At 37.2% G+C, this 20268-nt stretch overlaps 1 protein-coding gene across 1 annotated transcript in view; it reads left to right on the top strand.

Annotated features, from left to right (window-relative positions):
• Nucleotides 1-19999, top strand: part of LOC126356016 (glutamate-rich WD repeat-containing protein 1) — a 47018-nt gene extending 27019 nt beyond the window's left edge. The window contains exons 6-8 of the mRNA XM_050006667.1: nt 9247-9415; nt 12031-12198; nt 19113-19999. Of these exons, the coding sequence (XP_049862624.1) occupies nt 9247-9415; nt 12031-12198; nt 19113-19250 (475 nt within the window). The 3' untranslated portion in view covers nt 19251-19999. The remainder of the gene's footprint in view (nt 1-9246; nt 9416-12030; nt 12199-19112) is intronic.
• Nucleotides 20000-20268: the final 269 nt, after the last annotated feature.

Below are 20268 nucleotides of genomic sequence, written 5' to 3'. Positions count from 1 at the left end.
TGGCAAGTTCCGAAAAGAGCAAAGATTTGTAGGCAGATGTGGTAGTCAATATAGAGCTGTCAGTGATTAAGACAGTGTGTTCAATCTTCTGCTGTTTCCACAGAATATACCTGTAACGAGCTCTCAGAGACTATGAAAATAATTTCATGTGATCTGTCAGTTTGTCAGATTTGGATGTTCAGATGATTGATGGCCATACTGAAACACAGACTGGCTGGAAGCAAATGGGAAATATTAAACTGAATTCTGTTTTAGTTGGTTTTCAGCATGGAAGTCATGAGAAACGTTAATATTGTTTGTTAAATTGACATGTCACAAACATTGAGTAGGACTTCTTCAAATACTAGAATCACACATTTCATTGTTAGTAAGCCAATCATCACAAAGTTACTCATCAGTGTGACAGGATCATTCTCCAGTGGAATTTGTGAAACTAGCTTCTTGTGATAACTATGTAGGAAAGTTGTAGTGGAACGTAAGTAACTTAGGAGTAAAGCAGACCACTCACTGAATAAGTATTAAGTTGTCAACTGGCACACACAAAACAGAAAGCAAACTTGCTAGCTCTTAGGATGAGTCCTTCACCTTCCTGAGATCTGCATGCAGTTGTCATGAGAATTTCTTTTAACCAGATTCTATGTATGTATTAAGCAGAAGATAGTGAAAGGGAATTCATAAAAAATTTAAATTTAAAAAAAATCATGATTTTTCTGTACTGTCTATTACAATGGACATTGGGCCGTGGTGATGTATAAGTAAGCATTAGAAAGAAAGGAAAAAAAGTAAGAGAAATTACTTTATTAGTAGCTTGATATTAACTAATAAATACACTCTTATTAGGCAGATACCACTTGTTTATCAACACTAATTATTAATTTAAAAAAGATATAAACTGTGACACTTTCATTTCTGATGATATTCAGAGAAACAGTTATTCTTTGATGTTAGAGGAAAGCTGAACAACTTGGGCAACATATTTTGATTTTGTTTGTGCAGCTAGTGTTCTTATTCTTCATTTCTAGAAAATTGGGTACAGTAGGTGGGCATGATTGTGAGAGTGATAGTTTTTGCCCTTTTTGGAGTTGAGTCCTCATCCTCCCCTTCAGGATATTGTTCCTTTTCACCACTTAATAAATCAAAATGCTGCAGGACACTCTTCTTTGGCTCACCATTCTTAATTCCGTCAATACTGTATTGAATTCAGTTGTTGGCAGTACGAAGTGAAAAATAGTTTTACAGTCCACTTTCTGGTTCTGGTGGTGATCATTACTTTTCAGTCATGTATGTGCCACCCTTATCTTTATTGTGGCACTGGATTACTGCTGGATGGGGAACCTGATAGTATCTCTCATATTTCTTCAACCATCTTTTACATTGATCTACGGACTGATTCCCAAAATTGGTAGATAAAGTTATCACTGGCTTTTGTTCATGCCATTTTACAATAGAAATAAGTTGGTCTTTCCTCACTGTTCGGTCAGCAAACCTACAGCCTTGATTTGTAAGAACCTTTTTTGCTGTCAGATGGACTTTCCTGGGTATTCTTGACTTCATTATTGTTCCAGTGGCGGGCTAGTTTTTTTTCACCCAGTGATTCTAGTAAGGGCACAGAGGTAAATTATCTATCAAAAAACATGTGTTCTTTTTGGAAGATTCTGGCAAAGTGTGAGGATTGCTGAGGCCCCTATTTGTTATTTTAATTGTTGACCAGTGACCTCAGGGAAGTTCATTATCCTGATAAATCTCAAAGTGAAGGACTTGTCCTGAAGGAGAACCCAACACAAAATTTTTAAGCCCTTCAGGAATTAGCTTTCCTGAAATACTTTTTTTCTGCACTTTCTGAAGTTCTAGGCAGAATCAGACATGCTCTCTTTACACATTCCAAAAGTGGCCTTAGTTTCCACAACTTATCCTGTCTTCTACTTTCTTCATTGTATCATTACTGTCTATGTCCTTTAAATGACTTCGAATGGTGAAGTATCTGTCTAGAGTCATATTTTCATAAATGCTAATAACTTGTTGTTTCATGCCAGTACATCCTGATTCTAGTATATCCCAAACAAGAGATTAGTATTGTTGCCATGGATAAAAATACTAGCAGGTCCTTGGAAGACAGCTTTAAAGACCTTCTGCTGTACGTATATTATTGATAAACTCAGCCATTTCCTTAAAAAAGGCTGAGATTTGATATCTCCATTCAAAAGGCAGGCTAAATTTTCTTCCAAAATGAGCTTTGATCATATCCTTTAAGAAAATTATTGTGTTAATATAGTGCCTGCTTTCCTTACAGATGATATTAATAATAATAATAATAATAATAATAATAATAATAAATCAGATAACATCATTTAGCGACAGTTACAAGAAATGAATTGGAAATAAGCAAAGATACCTGATGTCGAAGAACCAGTGCTCAAATATGTGACACCAAAGTCCACGTATCCATTCCAGTGGACATTAATGTTTTGTAACCATAATTAAAGAAACATGCAGTGCTACCAAAGCTTATTACATAGCAAAACCCTGTAAACACCACTTACAGGTGTTGTCTACAAAAGGTACATATTTTCATGAAATGGATTTTGAAGAATACCCAGTAATGAAGGAGTACTCACTTCCCATGTAACAGGTCATAAAAGCTACTACTTGGTTCCAGGTGAGTGCAGTGACTGTTTCTCCCACCAGAGGACCGCACCATACTGTCCATTCATATGGATGATAGGTATTGTGATGGAAAATGTGGGATCTCTTCTCAGTTCTTTCCTGTAACATATGCTGATCATTTTAACAATGGGAAAGGATATGCACAGTTTTCACCTACATTACGCCTTTTGGAGAAGTGGGCAGGCTATACTCAAATGTATACTGATGGCTCAAAAATGGATACAGAAATGTAGATGTGAAGCACCTTTTTCTGCCCTTGAGCTGCTGAAGAAAGGAAGTTTCAACTCCCAGGGAATGAAGTCTCAACTCCCAGGAAATGCTTCCATATTTCTCACTGAATCATTTGTTGTTCTGCAGGTGGTACAATACGTAAGCTCTCTCCAAATCAGTAAAAATCACTGACTCGCGAAGTGTACGAAAATCTATCAGCTACTGCAATTGGAACAAAGTAACTTGTAAATATACCTGAGACCTAGTATCACTACTATCAAGCAAAAAAGGCTTTTCACATAATGAATCCTTCTGCATCAAATCACATTCTGGTATTTAATGTAATGACAAAGCAGGCCAACTTGCAATAGATGTGATTAATGGCGGAAGACTTATGAACATCAGACTTCCATACACAGACTGCCTTTTGAAAACCAAATGAGAAGTAATTGTTTCATGGCAGGAGAAATGAACTGATAGTCGAAAAAAGAGGGGTACCAAGATAACCATAGTTTAAATTCTAAACACCCAAGGAAAATATCATCTATTGTGCGGACACATCTCAATCATGGATTCATCTGTGCCCGCTTAAATCAGATTGTTGCCAGGGACATATTACTATCAATGTGATGGCATCACAATTTGAGAAGCAAATCACATTCTACCTCAGTGCAAGTGTTATGAGACCAGCAGAGTTAACTTTTGACAGGAACCATTGAGACTTGGTTGCTGCCAGCCACTCTGTACTATTCCAGTTCTTGGAGATACATTCAGGTGTACCACTGATGCCTTAGCCAAGTTTATAGCTGAAGAGGATGTAAAAATCTGAAAGAAATGATGGCTATCAATCTGGTGGCTATCAACCTTACTGCAGGAACTGAATTATCGGGTTTCATACAAACAAGTGGTTAACTGTCACTTGTATCTATTACCCTCTTCAAATACATGTTGCCATTATACTCTAAAATTGTATTTAAGAATGTCTCCTCTGCCCAGTGTATCTGATCAAGGTTAAATGTTACACATTACTCTAATCGACATTTTATTTAAATTATGGTGGCTAAATAGTGCATGCTTAAAAAAAAAAAGAAATTAAAAAAGTATCCAGAGTCTTTGATAGCAGGGCAGAAAACTCTGACAGGCACACTCGAAAGAGAAAGAAATCATGCTAGATTTTGGAATAAATCCTTTGACAAGCTAGAGCGCGCACACACACACACACACACACACACACACACACACACACACACAAATGTGGGAGGTAGGAGTGGCAGGTGCATGGGCTCGGCCTGCAATGCATTGTACCAGAGATGGTGCAATGCAATGTACAATGAAGGTGATGCAGGGATGTGGATTGGGAGAGGGATACAGGACAGAGGAAGGGTGAAATATTATGTGGAGGGAGTAAGGACAGTGAGTAAATGGAGACTGAGGCCAGAAGGGTTATAGAAGTAAAGGAGGTGTTTAACTCCCATCTGCATAATTCAGGAAAGCTAGTGGTGGAGGGAAGGATCCAAATGGTCCAGATTGCCAGCAGCCATTGTAATTGAGGTTACTGTCCTCAGTTGCATGTTGTGCCCCTCTGTTGTCAACTTTGTTCTTGGCCACAGTTTGGTGGTCGTCATTCGTGCTGATGAACAGCTGGTTGGTTGTCATACCAACATAGAAAAGTGTGCATTGATTATGGTGGAGTTGGCATGTTTCAAGGCTGCTTTTACAGATGGCCCTACATATGAAGGACATGGTAAACCTGTGACAAAACTGTGTAGGAAGTGCTAAATGAGTGAACTGGACAGGTCATGCCCCTTGGTCTTTCTGTGGGTGTGATGTCTGTGGCAAGGGGTTGAGAGTGGGAGTTGCACAGGGATGGACCAGCATGTTGTGTAGGTTGGCTGCATAATGGAATATCAATTTGGGAGGGGTGGTGAGGATCTTGGATAGGGTGATCCTTATTTCTTCTGGATATGTTGAGAGATGATCAAAGCCCCAGTGAAGGACATGGTTCAGTTGTTTCAATCTAGGATGATATTGGGTGATGATGGGGATGCTCCAATGTAGCTGTTTCTATGAGGTGGTGTGAGGATATAGCACAGGCACCTTTTTTGCAGGTTAGGTTTGGCCAGCAGTGTCTGTCAGTGGAGACCCTCATGATACTGGGCACGGGAGTACTTGTCACTGCAGATATGCTGTCCATGGATGGCCAGTTTGTAGTAAAGTGCTTTCTTGGTGTGGAAATAACAGCTATCAAAATGAAGGTTCTGTTGGTTATGGATTTAATATGGACAGAGGTGTAAATGGAGTAATCAGAGAGGTGGAGGTTAACATCCAGGTAGGTGGCGGCACATTGTATTGAGGAAGACTAGGTGAAGTGGGTGGCAGAGGTGTTGGGGTGATGGAAGAATTGAGGATGGGTGTTTTGTCCCTGCGCCCAGGTCATGAAGACATCATCAGTGATCCTGAACCAGAAAAGGGGTTTGGGGTTTTGGGAGGCTATCAAAGCTTCCTCTAGATAGCCAATAAAATGGTTGGCATAGGACAGTGCCATATGGGTATCAGTGTCTGTACCATGGATTTGTTTATAAAGCTTCCCCTCGTAGTAGTAGTAGTTAAGTGTCAGGGTGCAGCCAGTAAGGTGTATAAGGAATGAGGTAATGGGTTTGGAGTCTGACGTATGTTGGTCAATGTTGGGCAAGTTACTGTTCGGCAGTGGCAAGACCTTGGGCATAAGGGACATTGGTGTCTTAGGAGGTGGCATCAGCAGAGATGATTAGCGATCCAGATGGGTGGGGACAGTAGAAAGTCAATGATAGGAGTGGTTTGTATCTTTGATGTGTGAGGCTAGGTTTCAGCCAATTGGTTAAAGGTTTTGGTCAACAAAAGCAGAAATTCTTTCAGTAGGAAGACAATAAGTAGTTGCAATGGGGTGTCCAGGATTGTTCAGTTTGCAGATTTTGCAGAGCATATTGAACGCTGGTGTGCAGAATTTTGTTGGGTTGAGAAGGGTGATGGACTAATGGGAGAGGTACAGATTATGCAGTTCTTGATTTTTGAAATGGGATTTGTAGACTTTCAATCTGCCATACGATTGAAGTTGTATTTAATAATAATAATAATAATAATAATAATAATAATAATGATATAGTGTATCTGTTCATACAGCTCATTAAGTACTGGGATGGTTTAGTCCCACATTTGAAGGCAGATGTTTGCTGTCAACACTGTGTGGTGTTACCATTGTGTGCCTCCATCTGGTAGATGACATAGGAACAAAGAAACACTAACTAATAGCTAGTTTGGTTTTGACAGTCATTTCTGTAGATTAGATTAGATTAATACTTGTTCCATAGATCATGAATACGACACTTCGTAATGATGTGGAACGTGTCAGGTTAATAAAAGATGTCTGTACAAGAAATTACATTACACAAAATATTGCATGACACTAATGATTAAGGTTTTTTATTTATTTAGTTTATATCTAAAAATTCAGCCAATGAGTAGAAGGAGTTGTCATCTAGAAATTCTTTTAATTTATTTTTAAATGTTAGTTGGCTATCTGTCAGGCTTTTGATGCTGTTTGGTAGGTGCCCAAAGACTTTTGTGGCAGCATAATTTACCCCTTTCTGTGCCAAAGTCAGATTTAACCCTGCATAGTGAAGATCATCCTTTCTCCTGGTGTTATAGGTATACACACTGCTATTACTTTTGAATTGGGTTGGATTATTATCAACAAATTTCATAAGGGAATATATGTACTGTGAGGTTACTGTGAGGATCCCTTAAATAGATGTAAGCTAATTTACTGAGATTCTTATCACCAAAATTTGCAATAACCCTAATAGCATACGTAGCTGAACTCAGACGTTTCAGCAGACCATCAATGTGTTGCTTCCAGTTTAACCTCTCATCAATGGACACACCTAAAAATTTTGAAAATTCTACCTTAGCTACAGACTTCTGTTCAAATTCTATATTTATTACTGGAGTTGTGCCATTTACTGTACGGAACTGTATATACTGTGTTTTATCAAAATTTAAAGAGAGTCCGTTTGCTGTGAACCACTTAATAATTTTGTGAAAAACATCATTTACAATTACATCACTTAGTTCTTGGTTTTTGGATGTTATTACTATACTTGTATCATCAGAAAAAAGAACTAACTTTGTATCTTCATCAATGTGGAATGGTAAGTCATTAATGTATATCAAGAACAGTAAAGGACCTAAGACCGAAGTTTTGCTGTGTGGTATTTCCTCAACACAGTTTGCCTGATGTAGGTTAAATGTTACACATCGACGTGATCCTTACTTTTGTATGAGAAAATTAGTGCTAAGATAAAGGTGAAACAGGGTGCTGCTTGTGATGATCAGACATCTGTTTTGATGACTGATCAGGATACCCAGCAAATGTGGCTACTGAAGAGGTCATTGATAGAGTCCATGATGTGATTCATGCTGACAACAGAATAAAAGTGCCCAAAGTACAGTGGGCTTAAGTGTTTATATGGGATTGGCAATTAATATTTTACATGATATGTTGATGATAAAAAAATTATTGACTTCTGCCACAATTGCTATGCTGGACAGCAGTTGGGTTCTACTTTCAACTTTGAACCTGTTTTCCACACTTGGTGCTCTTTATCTCACACAAAATTTAGGAATTTAATTTTTGATAACTAAACTTCAATGTTGTCTGGACTGGATATATTTTTAAACTTTATTATTCTAGACCGGTATTGAGGTTGCATCCTCATTTTCACTGGTAATTACAGTGTACCACTGAAGTGCATATGTGGCCCCATATTGGTGCAGTATAATAGAATTTCAAAATAAATCGTATATAGCCCATGACAACTTTGTAATTAAAAATAAACTTCCTGAGTATGTTGTTATATTTTGAGTAATTTAAGCCACAGTTTTTGCATAAAATTATCACTGTCTATAAGACCTAGATTCATCATGATGTCCCAGAAACAAAGGAACAATAAAAAAAATGGGCTGAGACTGATGAATCTGCACCACAGAAGAACATGGGCTGGCAAAGCTATGACGCCAATATTTTGGGATACAAAGGTAATTCTTTAGAAAGAGGGAAAACAATTGCTACACTGTGATGCTGTAAGAAAGTATTTCAGTATGAAACTGAAGGAAATACACCTCCATTTGGTGAAGAAGAAAATGCTGTTTCAAGATGACAACCGTTCTTTCAATAATGAATATCTGTCTTGTGGTGTATCCACTGCACGGATGTTCATCTTTTGAGTGGAATAAAAAGACGCGCCCACTTCAGTTTATCAAAGTTTTATTACATAGCAGTTTATTTGCTGGTATCGTTGTCTCCTCTCAGAGGTATGGTGATTTTGAGTTCTTGTTGCACAAAGAAATCTGTAATTCTGTAATTTTTCAGGATTTTAAATGGAAAATGTTCACATTTTTAACATCTGCGTTCTGAAACATTCACTTGACTAGTTGACAACAATTAACATTAATTCACTCGCTTGAGCTATGATCTCTAATTAAACAAAAACATGTTTACTCTTTACAACAACTAAAACCCAACTGCTTTTTACAACAACTAATACAAGACTGTTTCTTACAGTCTTGTTGCCAATTGCAAGAGAGAGTTCAAGGATTGCATTTGTAAGGCGAAGTGTTAAACTAGCTAGATCACTGGCAAAGATATTATTTGAATTTTAACAAAACTCAGTGGAAAACAGAGGTACATCTTTTTATGTAGAAGCTTCAAAATTATCTTAATCACACAAAATGTAAACAGCAATGGATGAAGTGTGAAACCTTGGTATAAATAGTTCTGTGTGAGCTGCTTTTCATACGAATTAAAATATTGATACTCATTAGTATCAGAGTTCATAATGAGTATTAAGGATGAATTGTACTAGGAATTGCTACCACAATCCTTGTACTAGCACGACCTGTCTCCTGCTATTTCTTCTTATTTCTGAAAAAAGAAGAAATAGGTATCAGGTAAAAAATTCCACTCAAATTCAGTCATCATGAAGGTGGGGGCATGGTTTAGAGGGCTTGAAAATTCCTGTATTTTGGATGGTTTATAAAACAGGGCAAGACCTTGAGGAAAAGGTATATCCCTGAAAGGCAATTACATTGAAAAGTAAATAATTTGTTTTTGAAAAAAAGTAGACTTCTTCATTCTTAACGTTTCTTCATATTGAGGTACCCTTGTACGTCGTGAGATAGTAAATGTCACTGTAGACAGAAATGCAGCTAACTTAAATCAGCGTATGAACATGTTCTATGCTATGACTTTGTTAAATATAAATTTTACTCTTGAATGGGATATAAATTTTCAGTATAAGTTTGATAATAAATGTTCTTTCTCTCTCGCATTTTTAGTTTGAGAATATGGGACACCCGTTCATCACCTCAGGATGCAAATAAATTAGCTGTGGAGAATGCTCATGAAAGTGATGTGAATGTCATCAGTTGGAATAAGCATGAACCACTCATTGTTTCAGGAGGAGATGATGGCATTCTCCATATATGGGATTTAAGAATGTTCAAGGTACTGTTCGTAAATCTGCTTTACACAATTTATAGCAAACAAATTACTGGGTGTTTGACATAAACTTGTGACAATAATAATGACAGTAAAAAGTAAGTTACTTATGAAGGTTTAATGGAAGAATTTTACTTGTATTTGGTTCAGCTCTCTGGATCGCATAGACATAATGAGCTAGAAAAATGACTGTCTGCTTCAGCAAAAAAAGTAATAAAGAAAAACAAATAGTTTAAACTAGTTAAGAATAATTAGGAATAACCCAAACACTGATAGCTGCATATAACACCTGTTGTAGCAGTTTCACTTTGTGCATTCATATTGCTGAGCAGTTAGAGGCATCATGTCATGAATTGTGCGCCCCTCGCGCCGAAGGTTCGAGTCCTCCCTTGTGTGTGTGTGTGTGTGTGTGTGTGTGTGTGTGTGTGTGTGTGTGTGTGTGTTTTCGTAGCATAAGTTAGTATAAGTAGAGTGTAAGTGTAGGGACCAATGACATCAGCAGTTTGGTCCTTTAGGCATTCACACACATTTGAACATTTTTGCATTCATATTATGTAGTTCACAGTGCACTTTGGTTTGATCATGAGATTACTTCCTTATACCACTGCAATCAGTAAAATCAAAGTTTCTTGTGAAAAATATCTCTTGTTTGGTCAGCAGCAGCACAGCTCTACATTACAAACTGCCGTGAAAGAAAAAAGGATGTGCTTTTTGACAGGCACCCCCATGAATGGGTTGCACTAAGCATTCTTCCTCATTTTTGTGTCACTTTGATAGTTTGGCGAAAATAACAAAAATATTGCTTTTCCTGAAAGCTTCCTTTCATATCCCTTTCCTTCAGAATTTTGTGGTTTGTGGATTGGATAACCAAAAGAAGGATCTAAGTCTCTGTTAAGGATCCATTGATCATAATTTCCTCCCACTCACCACAGGATAGAGTTACTTTCAACTCAACACCCGAAACAGATTTAAATCGCGTACCTTTTCATGTGAGAGAGAGAGTCAGAAAGTTGCTATGTGAAAAGGTTTAAGTGTGCTGAAATATGAATTTCCCAGTAGTATTCACTGTTACTATCGTGTCAGAAATTGTAACATAGTCATGATGTACTTTTAAAAAGATTGTAACATGCACATATAATTGAATTGTTTCCTTGGGGAGCTGCTCTGCAAAGTGCTAAGCATGTCCTTACACAATTTTACTCACTAAATGTACCTCTCATATAATATAATGCTATTTGAATGATATGTAGACCAAATACAATTAAAAAAAGAAAGAAAAATAAGAACTCTTGTTCAACTTGTGTGCGCAGGTGTATCTCCTCAAACAATTCAGTGAATGTGGCATAGTCTGCATTCTTTTACTGTTCTTGAGGAACGTTTAATAGGCAAGTACATTATTCTGGGGACTGAGCACATATTGTTTCTTTTGAGTTTGGAAAGATCAAGACATCAGGCAGATCAGCTCTGGTCTTTTAGTGTATGCTGGAGAAGAGATGTGTCATTTTAGGACAAGAATTTAACAAATGTCTGCCTCAATTGCTTCTTCTGCATTATTTTTCTCTCCCTTTTTTTTTAAAATAAATCCTGTTGCAATGAATGGTGTGCGCACTACTCTTTTGCCAGTCTTCAGTCCTTATCTTACAAGAGTGCTTTGTTCTTTGGGTCTGATTCGTACACCCAAATTTTGTGATCTATTAACATGTTGAATATCACTTTTTCTATGTTTTATAATTTGAACTATCAAGTATCTGTTGACAAAACTCTAAATTTATAAAAGGTTTTTCTCCCTCTTTATCACAGAGGTTGTGATTCAGACAGAAGAAATTATTATAAATTATAAAGATCACAGATAGAAAGACAATATGTCACAGCTTAAAATGACGTTTGTGATCCAAGCAGTAACCAAAACTTCAAAATTATAAGGATTACAGATCCCAGGATACCTTGTCACAGCTTAAAGAAAAATTGCAGGACATCAACACCATATTAAAAATTGAGAACTGCTGTAGTTGCAGTTGCTGAGCACAGCCTCACAAACAAACACAAAATATTGTTTGATGTTAATTAAAGAGGCTGTAGAAATTTGAATGTGCGAGAACAACTTCAACTGTGACAATGAATATAATCTTAGTGGTGAATGTAAGCATGCTCTCAATACAGAGAAGCAGCAGAGATATTTATCACAATGTTTACACTGTGATGGGGATGGTGGTGCCTCTAGTGCAAATGTTGACACCATCTACTACAGCACTGCATAATTACTGACCAATCAGAAGCCATCTTTGGGCTGTATGAGGCCATCACAACAGCAATTTTGACAGTCAGTCACTCCTGATAAAGCCAATAGACATTATCTTCGAAAGTTCAACGTTGTACCTTGAATTGACACCGCAAGAAGTCCTACAATGTTTTATACTGCATACTTTATTCCTACCAAAAATATATATAGCTCTAGCAACAATAAGTGAAAAATTTGCATTAAACATAACTAGGTGTTCATCTTTTGTACATTGTTTTCCTTTGAATTTTCTCTGGTATTTAAAAGAATAAATAGCCAGTTATAAGAGTCAGGAATATAATTATCAAATTGATGTTCTGTCTTCCTATCAAATGTTTTTCAGGAAGGGTCAGCTTTGGCTACCTTCAAGCATCACACAGAGCCCGTGACTACAGTTGAATGGAATCCTGTGGATTCAACAGTTTTTGCATCTGGTGGTGCCGATAATCAAATAGCTCTTTGGGATTTAGCTCTGGAAAGAGATGATACTGCAGAGGAGGAAGACCTGAAGGTAATATTTTTTCTATGTATAATCTTCATTAAATATCACATTGCTAAATATATGCAAGTACTATAATCCAAAACAATAGAAAGAAATGCTTCAAACTACAGTTCTGATGTGCTACTTTTACTGTTAGCAATTGTGACTCTTTTACTGTTAGTCATTGTGACTAACTTTTTGAGTGTTTTGTAACATGGACAGTATCTGGCCTGTCTGATCTCTGTTCTTAGTAACATAGTCAGTTTTCATGATGTACTCATTGATGACTTAACTGAATGGGAACTTGGAAGCTGGAAGTAATGTGTGCACTTAGCTATTCAAATAACTGTGAGGGTCGTACCAAAAGTAAGGTTCCCAATGACCTACAGCCTCGAGGGAAGGTACTAGGCTCTTTACAATGAGCGAGACTACTACTTCTAGTTCTTATGGACCTTTTCTGCTGTTTAAAAACTGTGCATGTCTTGGCCTTTGATTCCCAGAAAAGAATCCCATAGCTAAGAATTGAGTGTATGTAAGCATTGTGTGTCACCACAAGGCATTGGCTGTTACAAACTGATGCTAACACCATAGGAGCTGATGATATTGTTTTTGCCAGTATCTTTGTATGTTCACTCCATGTTAGCTAAAAATTCATGTTCATTGCTAAAAGCTTCATTTCCTACACAATCTATAAACTTTCCAACTATGCTTAAAGTGACAGAGTTGCTTTCTCTATTTACCCTGAAATGCTTACAGTTCCTTTTTTTATGTTCGGTTATTTATCACATACTGCCCAACTGTAAACATCCTTGAGGATCTTATTTGCTTTTTCTTATAGCATTTCTGATGTTTTATCAATGGCTATGATGTTGTTGTCATAGGCAGAGAGAACTTTTTCACCATGTCTTACTCTGCCTGAAAGTCGTTGATACATATTAAGAAAAGAACTGGACTTGGTACACTACCCTGAGGAACACCAATGTTTATATATTTCTTCTCTGATAGCTGTTTTAATAAAAATTATCATCATCTTACATGTGAACAATCTCTACCTTTTGCGGCCTGTTTTCCAAGTAAGACTGAAACTATTTATTCACTGTTCCTGTGATATATAGTGCTTCTAGCTTGCTCAGTAGTATTTTATGGTCAATAATGTCAAATGCCTTAGAAGAGTCTAAGAAAATGCCTGTTCAAAAACTTCAAGTACAACTTTTGTGAACTCTGCAATGACTGATATTGTACTTGTTCCACTTCTGAATCTGGGCAGTGCTTCTTCAAAGAGGCTGTATTTACTCATATAACTTATTAGTCACTCTTTCATGATTGCTTCAGTTATTTTCTAGAACGAAGACAGCAATGAAACTGGCCTATGGTTTTTAATTCCTTTTGCATAACTTTTCTTTGGCAAGGGCACCACTCAGATGTGCTTTGTGTATTATGGGTAAACACATGAACTAAAAGATTCATTTATTACACTTGTTAATAGGGTTTGTATGCTGTCAATGCATACCTTCACAACAGAGACAGGAACTGTATCTGTGCCTGCTGCTGACTTAGTATTTTTTTAATTGTTGTACTGACTTCTTAACATCAAGCTCTGTTGTGGAAAACATGATCATTGTGCTAAAAGCTATTTTATCTAAAACTGACATGGTGAGACCTTGGCCGTATACAATTAATGTAGGTTGATTCTTACAAAGAAGAAAACAGCAACCAGCCACTATTAATACTGCTATTTATTTAAGTAAATAGCGCCGTAACCGGTTTCGAACTGAAAAGTTCATCTTCAGACGGCTGTTCACAATATTTATAAGACACACTTTACATAATTATCAGTTTTTGATATTTACGCTTCTACTGCAGCGAAATATTCTTGGTATGTTGGTGCCCTACGGTAGAAAACAGTGTTACAAGCGTCCTATGTGAACATACTAACCTCCAAACGATGAAATACAGAGTAAACAAATATGTGAGGTTAAGTGGTTACAGTACTTACATCGAAAATTCGGCAAAAATTTTTTGCGAAGTTGCAGGATTGCATTTTTCAAATATTGTATAGTATATGCGGCACTTATTTGATTTGCAAATGACCATATTGTGCAAAGTAACACACACACACCAAAAAGTATTTGCCACATGTGTTGACACAAAGATTGAAGGTTTACAAACACAACAGTGCCAGAGATGTTCTCTATCAGAGATATTCCAATAAATAGATTGTTTGATTTCACAGTATGTTATTAAAGAACAGACATAACATAATGAAAATTGAAACACAAGGAGCTTCTATTCGGTCACAGCCGAAGATACATAAACAGCATTGTCCGATCAGGCCTATTGTTAACTCTAGGAACAGCCCTTCATATAGATTAAATTACAAATTGCTAGACCTTCTGAATACCTATTATACTTTTGAAACCAACTACTCCATTAGGAACACGTATGAGCTCATTGACAAAATTAAGGATATGCACATTCCACCAACAGCCAGATTTGTATCGCTCGACATTGTAAATCTCTATACTAACATCCCTATACAGGACACCATAAATATAATCAAGAACAATCTCCTTAAACATAAGAAACTGAGCATGGCAGAAATCTATGAGCTCATTGAGTTACTCACATTGGTCCTGTCATACAATTACTTCAGTTTTAATAACAAAATTTACAAACAGAATGATGGGTTGGCTATGGGTAGCAGCCTAGCTGGGAAGTTAGCAGACATTTACATTAACCACTTAGAGCACACATTTTTCAAAACTAACAGTCACATCAACAGCAAAATCATCTACTATAAAATATATGTAGATGATACAGTTATTCTTTTTGATGGCACTAAAGAAGAAATTGACACATTAGCAACCAAGCTGAGTAGCATGCACAATAACATCAAATTCACTGTTGAACATGAATCCAATAACAGCATCAATTTCTTAGATTTAAAAATTTCCAGCAAAAACCAGAAACATCACTTTGAAATTTACAGAAAGCAAACAGCCACAGATGTGTGCATCAACAGCTCATCTCGTCATCCACACCAACATAAGATGGCATACTTCAGGTCCATGCTTAATCGCCTTCATAAAATTCCATTGGAACCAGCTGAAAAAAATAAAGAAACCAATATCATCAAAGCCATAGCTCTTAACAATGGATATAACCCTCACATGATTGATAAATTATCACAAAAAATCCAAAAAGCAGCAGAAATCAAAGCCTCACATCAGACACCTATGCAGTCAGCACTAAAGTCTATAGAAAGCAGCAGTAAATATGTCTCACTTCCTTTTCTAGGGAGCATATCCCATAAAATAAGTAATCTTTTCAGAAACACAACCATAAATGTAAGTTTCCACACAAACCATAAACTTCACCAGCTAACCATTCACAACATAAAGAATAACAACCCCCCTCCCCCCCCCCCCCCTACAAAAGATCAGGTATATATAAACTCAGATGCCAAAATTGCCCCTCCTTCTATATTGGACAGACTGGTAGAAACTTTGAGATTCGATTCAAAGAACATTTAGATGCCATACGCTTGAACAATCCTTCAAAATCTGCATTTGCAATGCATACAACCATCAGTAAACATGAAGTAAAAAACATTGAAGACCACATTCAAATACTGCATCATGCTGAGAAAGGTAGCCTCATGAATCTGCTTGAAGAGATAGAAATATATACACATAAAAGCAAATCACCCCATCATATCCTCAATGAACAGACAGAGCTAGCCAATGCAACCTTCCTACAAAATTTCATTCACATACTGTCCAGTTTAAAACATAAACAAACACTGCTCCTTTTAACAACAACACACAATCAATATTCCAACAAATACAGCTGCCTGTCCATCACACATTACTGCAACTTCAGAAATGAGGGAAAAAAAAAACCATGTGTCCACTGTCAAATTTAAGCAATGTTTATATTGTAATAGAAGCTCCTTGTGTTTCAATTTTCATTATGTTATGTCTGTTCTTTAATAACATACTGTGAAATCAAACAATCTATTTATTGGAATATCTCTGATAGAGAACATCTCTGGCACTGTTGTGTTTGTAAACCTTCAATCTTTGTGTCAACACATGTGGCAAATACTTTTTGGTGTGTGTGTGTTACTTTGCACAATATGGTCATTTGCAAATCAAATAAGTGCCGCATATACTATACAATATTTGAAAAATGCAATCCTGCAACTTCGCAAAAAATTTTTGCCGAATTTTCGATGTAAGTACTGTAACCACTTAACCTCACATATTTGTTTACTCTGTATTTCATCGTTTGGAGGTTAGTATGTTCACATAGGACGCTTGTAACACTGTTTTCTACCGTAGGGCACCAACACACCAAGAATATTTCGCTGCAGTAGAAGCGTAAATATCAAAAACTGATAATTATGTAAAGTGTGTCTTATAGATATTGTGAACAGCCGTCTGAAGATGAACTTTTCAGTTCGAAACCGGTTACGGCGCTATTTACTTAAATAAAGAGCAGTATTAATAGTGGCTGGTTGCTGTTTTCTTCTTTGTAAGAATCAACCTACATTAATGATCATTGTGCTTGCTGTGTATGGGTGGGTGCTTGTTTGTTTTACGAACTGATAATTATTGCTGCAGGTTCTCCAAATACCAGAGAAATAATTATTTACAAAATTTTGTAATTTCCAGGGACTTACTATTTTTCTATTCCCTCTTTAATTTGTATGTTGTTATGCCTTTTCCAGTCTTGTTTTATAACTTCCCCCATCACACACCACCCTGCATTTATTTCTGCATTATATATTAATTTGTCATTGAATTATTTTTTGTCACAAGCAGTACCCTTCTGTATATATTTTTTTGTGTCTGTGATAGAACTCAAGGAAATATGAATTAGTGCAATGCTTTTCCAAAGAACTGAGAAATTTGTATCTCTGAGGACTTTCTAATATCTGTAGTTATCAATATATTTTCCTTATCTGCACCAGTAAAAATGGCTACTTTTGGAATCATCAGCTCAAAAATTAATTTAAACAATGTGCAGAATGTAGAGAACTTAGCATCTATGTTGCTTTCCATGTACACTTCATCCCAGGTTAAATTTGCGATTGGTCAAGAAAAAGTACGTATTTTATTACCTCAGAAAATCATTTTGTAGGCCTGCAGTTTTGTAGGTTTTACTGAGTGTGTCTTTAGCTATGGTATTTGGCAATAATGATCCAACATCTCTTATAAATACATCACAATTTTTCTTGTTGATCTCCATAAGTGCATGATCTGAAACTGAACTTTTTGATATCCTCATAGCAGTGTTTACCATTTGTGCCACACTAAAAGCACACAAAACGCCAAGGAAGTTATTACTCATTTCACCCACATCATCTCTGTTAATATTCATGTCTCCACATATTATGTGTGTTTTTGAGGCTGAGACCCTTTCCAAGACTTCAGTTAATTTGCTCAAGAAAGTGTTCATATTACTGCTAGATGAGCAGTAAACAACAGAATGATTAGCTTCTTGTAGGCAGCGGCTAGCTTTGTTACTTTAGTGGCTGATAGTTCAAAATGCCCTGTTTACACTAATTGTGGTCATATCTCTAGCTGTAAAATGTGTGACACCCCTGAAATAGATAAACGATCCCCCATCCCTTAAGGTAGACCTACAGTAGCATCTTGCACATTCATATGATGATAGCACTATATGCTGCGATACATCATCTCTATGCCAGTGCTTTGTAATGCAGACTACCATGCTGTCATTCAACTTCAGGCTGGTGTACTTTAGTCTTAATGGACTACACATTTTGACGAATAATAGATAATTCTGTACAAATTTCCAATGTCCTTGCCCACTTCAATGTGGCACATTATTTTTCCTGTGTGTATGGTGCAGAAATCTCCAAGTTGTTGGAGATCCTCTTAAGATAGGGGAGCCTGTCGTTATGGTTTATCCTAAAAAAGCCTTAGTTCTCCTACCCATAACAACAGATGTTTGACTGTGCATGAATCCATACCCACCCACTATACTCTCATTAATCAGCTCTACCAACCTCCCTTCACTAAAGCTGCTGAGGTGCAGACCATGCATAGTGTAACCCCACCTTCCGATAGTCCTCACTTGCACCACCACAAAATTTTTCTGGTCTACAGTCATCAACACCATCTCCAGCTCCATGTTGACATGCCTTATGGCACTGCCAAGATGAGACTGATCATGCTGCTAGAACAGCTCTATTGTGTTCACATTGATGCCACCAGTTAGGGAAGCTATCTTATTCAGGTCACCACCTACAAAGTATGCCCTGTCCCTGTCCTTGTCCTTGTCCAGGTTGTTCCCTGCCCCACCCACTATCACTACCTTAGCCTCTTTTGTGAAGCCTTTACACAAAGGCCTTAAAACTCCAATCACCTGATTCAGCCCAGCACATGACTTGAAAATGCTGGTGACTGGATACTCCTCCCCAACTTCTCTTGTAATCGAGGGCCTACACCTCTGACATGGCTGCTACCTAGCAGTAGCACTCCCTTCTTCCTAACATTAGTGTTATTGCTAAGCTTCCTAATCACAGGCAGAGTCTGCTGCACATATCCTACTCCTGTGCCATCCTCTCCCTTCATGTCTGGCACTTGAAACATGTTGCTGGGAGCTGCAGCAAAACTATCAGACTGTGTTCTCCTCCTGTTATCTGTACTACCAGCTGCCATTTCCCAGCCACCATCCTGACTCTTACCTTCCCTTAGCTCATCATCTCTCTCTCTCTCTCTCTCTCTCTCTCTCTCTCTCTCTCTCTCTCTCTCTCTAGCCTGAGCCAACAGTGATTAATAATTTATGTTTTAGTTTTTTTTACGAAACATTTTCAGCCTCTGATGATTGTCGTTAGTTCTTATTGTTATCATTAGTGCTCAGCGAGATTGATGATTTTCTTTTTCTGAATTGTCTTTGTACTTAATTTACAGGATATACCACCTCAGCTGCTGTTCATTCACCAGGGTCAGAAAGATATCAAAGAACTCCACTGGCATCCACAGCTGAAAGGTGTCATCCTCAGCACAGCTCTTAGTGGCTTCAATATTTTTCGCACAATTAGTGTTTGATAGTCTTCCAACAGAGACTGCAAACAAAGGAAGACTAACGTGGACTGTAATCATTCCAGAGGGAGTGATTGGATAAGTTGTGAAGTGAAGGGACGGTCTTTGTCCCATGGATACCACTGAGGTGGGAGGAGGGGGGGGGGGCAATGTAGGAAAAGACGGATTGCCACTTACTGTAAACAAGACGCACGTTAATTTGCAGATAGGCGCAGTTAAGACACTTACATAAAGCTTTCAGCCACAACCTTCATCAGCAAAAGAGAAACACACACTATTCATACACACAAGCAAGTGCACCTCATGCACACATGTCCGCCAACTCCAGCTTCTCGGGCCAGAATGCATTCTGGCTCAAGTGACTTTTAATTGTGCTGTCTGCAACTTAACATGCCTTCTTTGGAGTTAGTAGCGATCTGTCTTTTGCAGCATTGTTGATATTTCTATCTGGAGTTTCCATTGTTTAAATAAAGTATTTTATGCAGTAATTCAATGCTCCAAAGGGCAATGAATTGTGCTTTGTTGACTATCTGTTTGTATAATTTTACAAAAATGCAGTAGACTCAGACTAGTGCTTACTTGTCTAAGTTTTTCACTCTATGTATTGAACTGACTAAAAAATTTTCGAGAAGTTTTTTCAGGAAATTGTGCAAAAGTTTGATGACTCAGACATTTAGTGAACTCATTGTTGTATATTATTGTATTGTGCTTGTGGATATTGAGATGTATTGAGTAAAATCTCTGCTGAAGGTTGATTTTCTAGTTATCTTTAAACTTCAGAGTGTGAAGAGATCAGATGAAGTGAACTTCTGTCATCAAATTTTCATTGTCTTTTATATGTAGTTATGTTCCTTGAGATTACAATTTGAAAAAAACAGATCACTATATAATGCACACACCTTTTATGTATTTATACGTTTCCCGGTGTCCCAGTGGTTTCATTGATTCCTGTACTTATGTGCATAGTATGTGGAAGTGCATACACCGCCTAGTCTACTGTTCTAAATATGCCTTAAATTATTTG

The sequence above is a fragment of the Schistocerca gregaria genome, chromosome 3 (genome assembly GCF_023897955.1).
Source record: "Schistocerca gregaria isolate iqSchGreg1 chromosome 3, iqSchGreg1.2, whole genome shotgun sequence".
Classification (NCBI taxonomy): domain Eukaryota; kingdom Metazoa; phylum Arthropoda; class Insecta; order Orthoptera; family Acrididae; genus Schistocerca; species Schistocerca gregaria.
The sequence above is the reverse complement of the archived record's forward strand: the minus strand, read 5'-3'. Positions and strand labels throughout refer to the sequence as shown.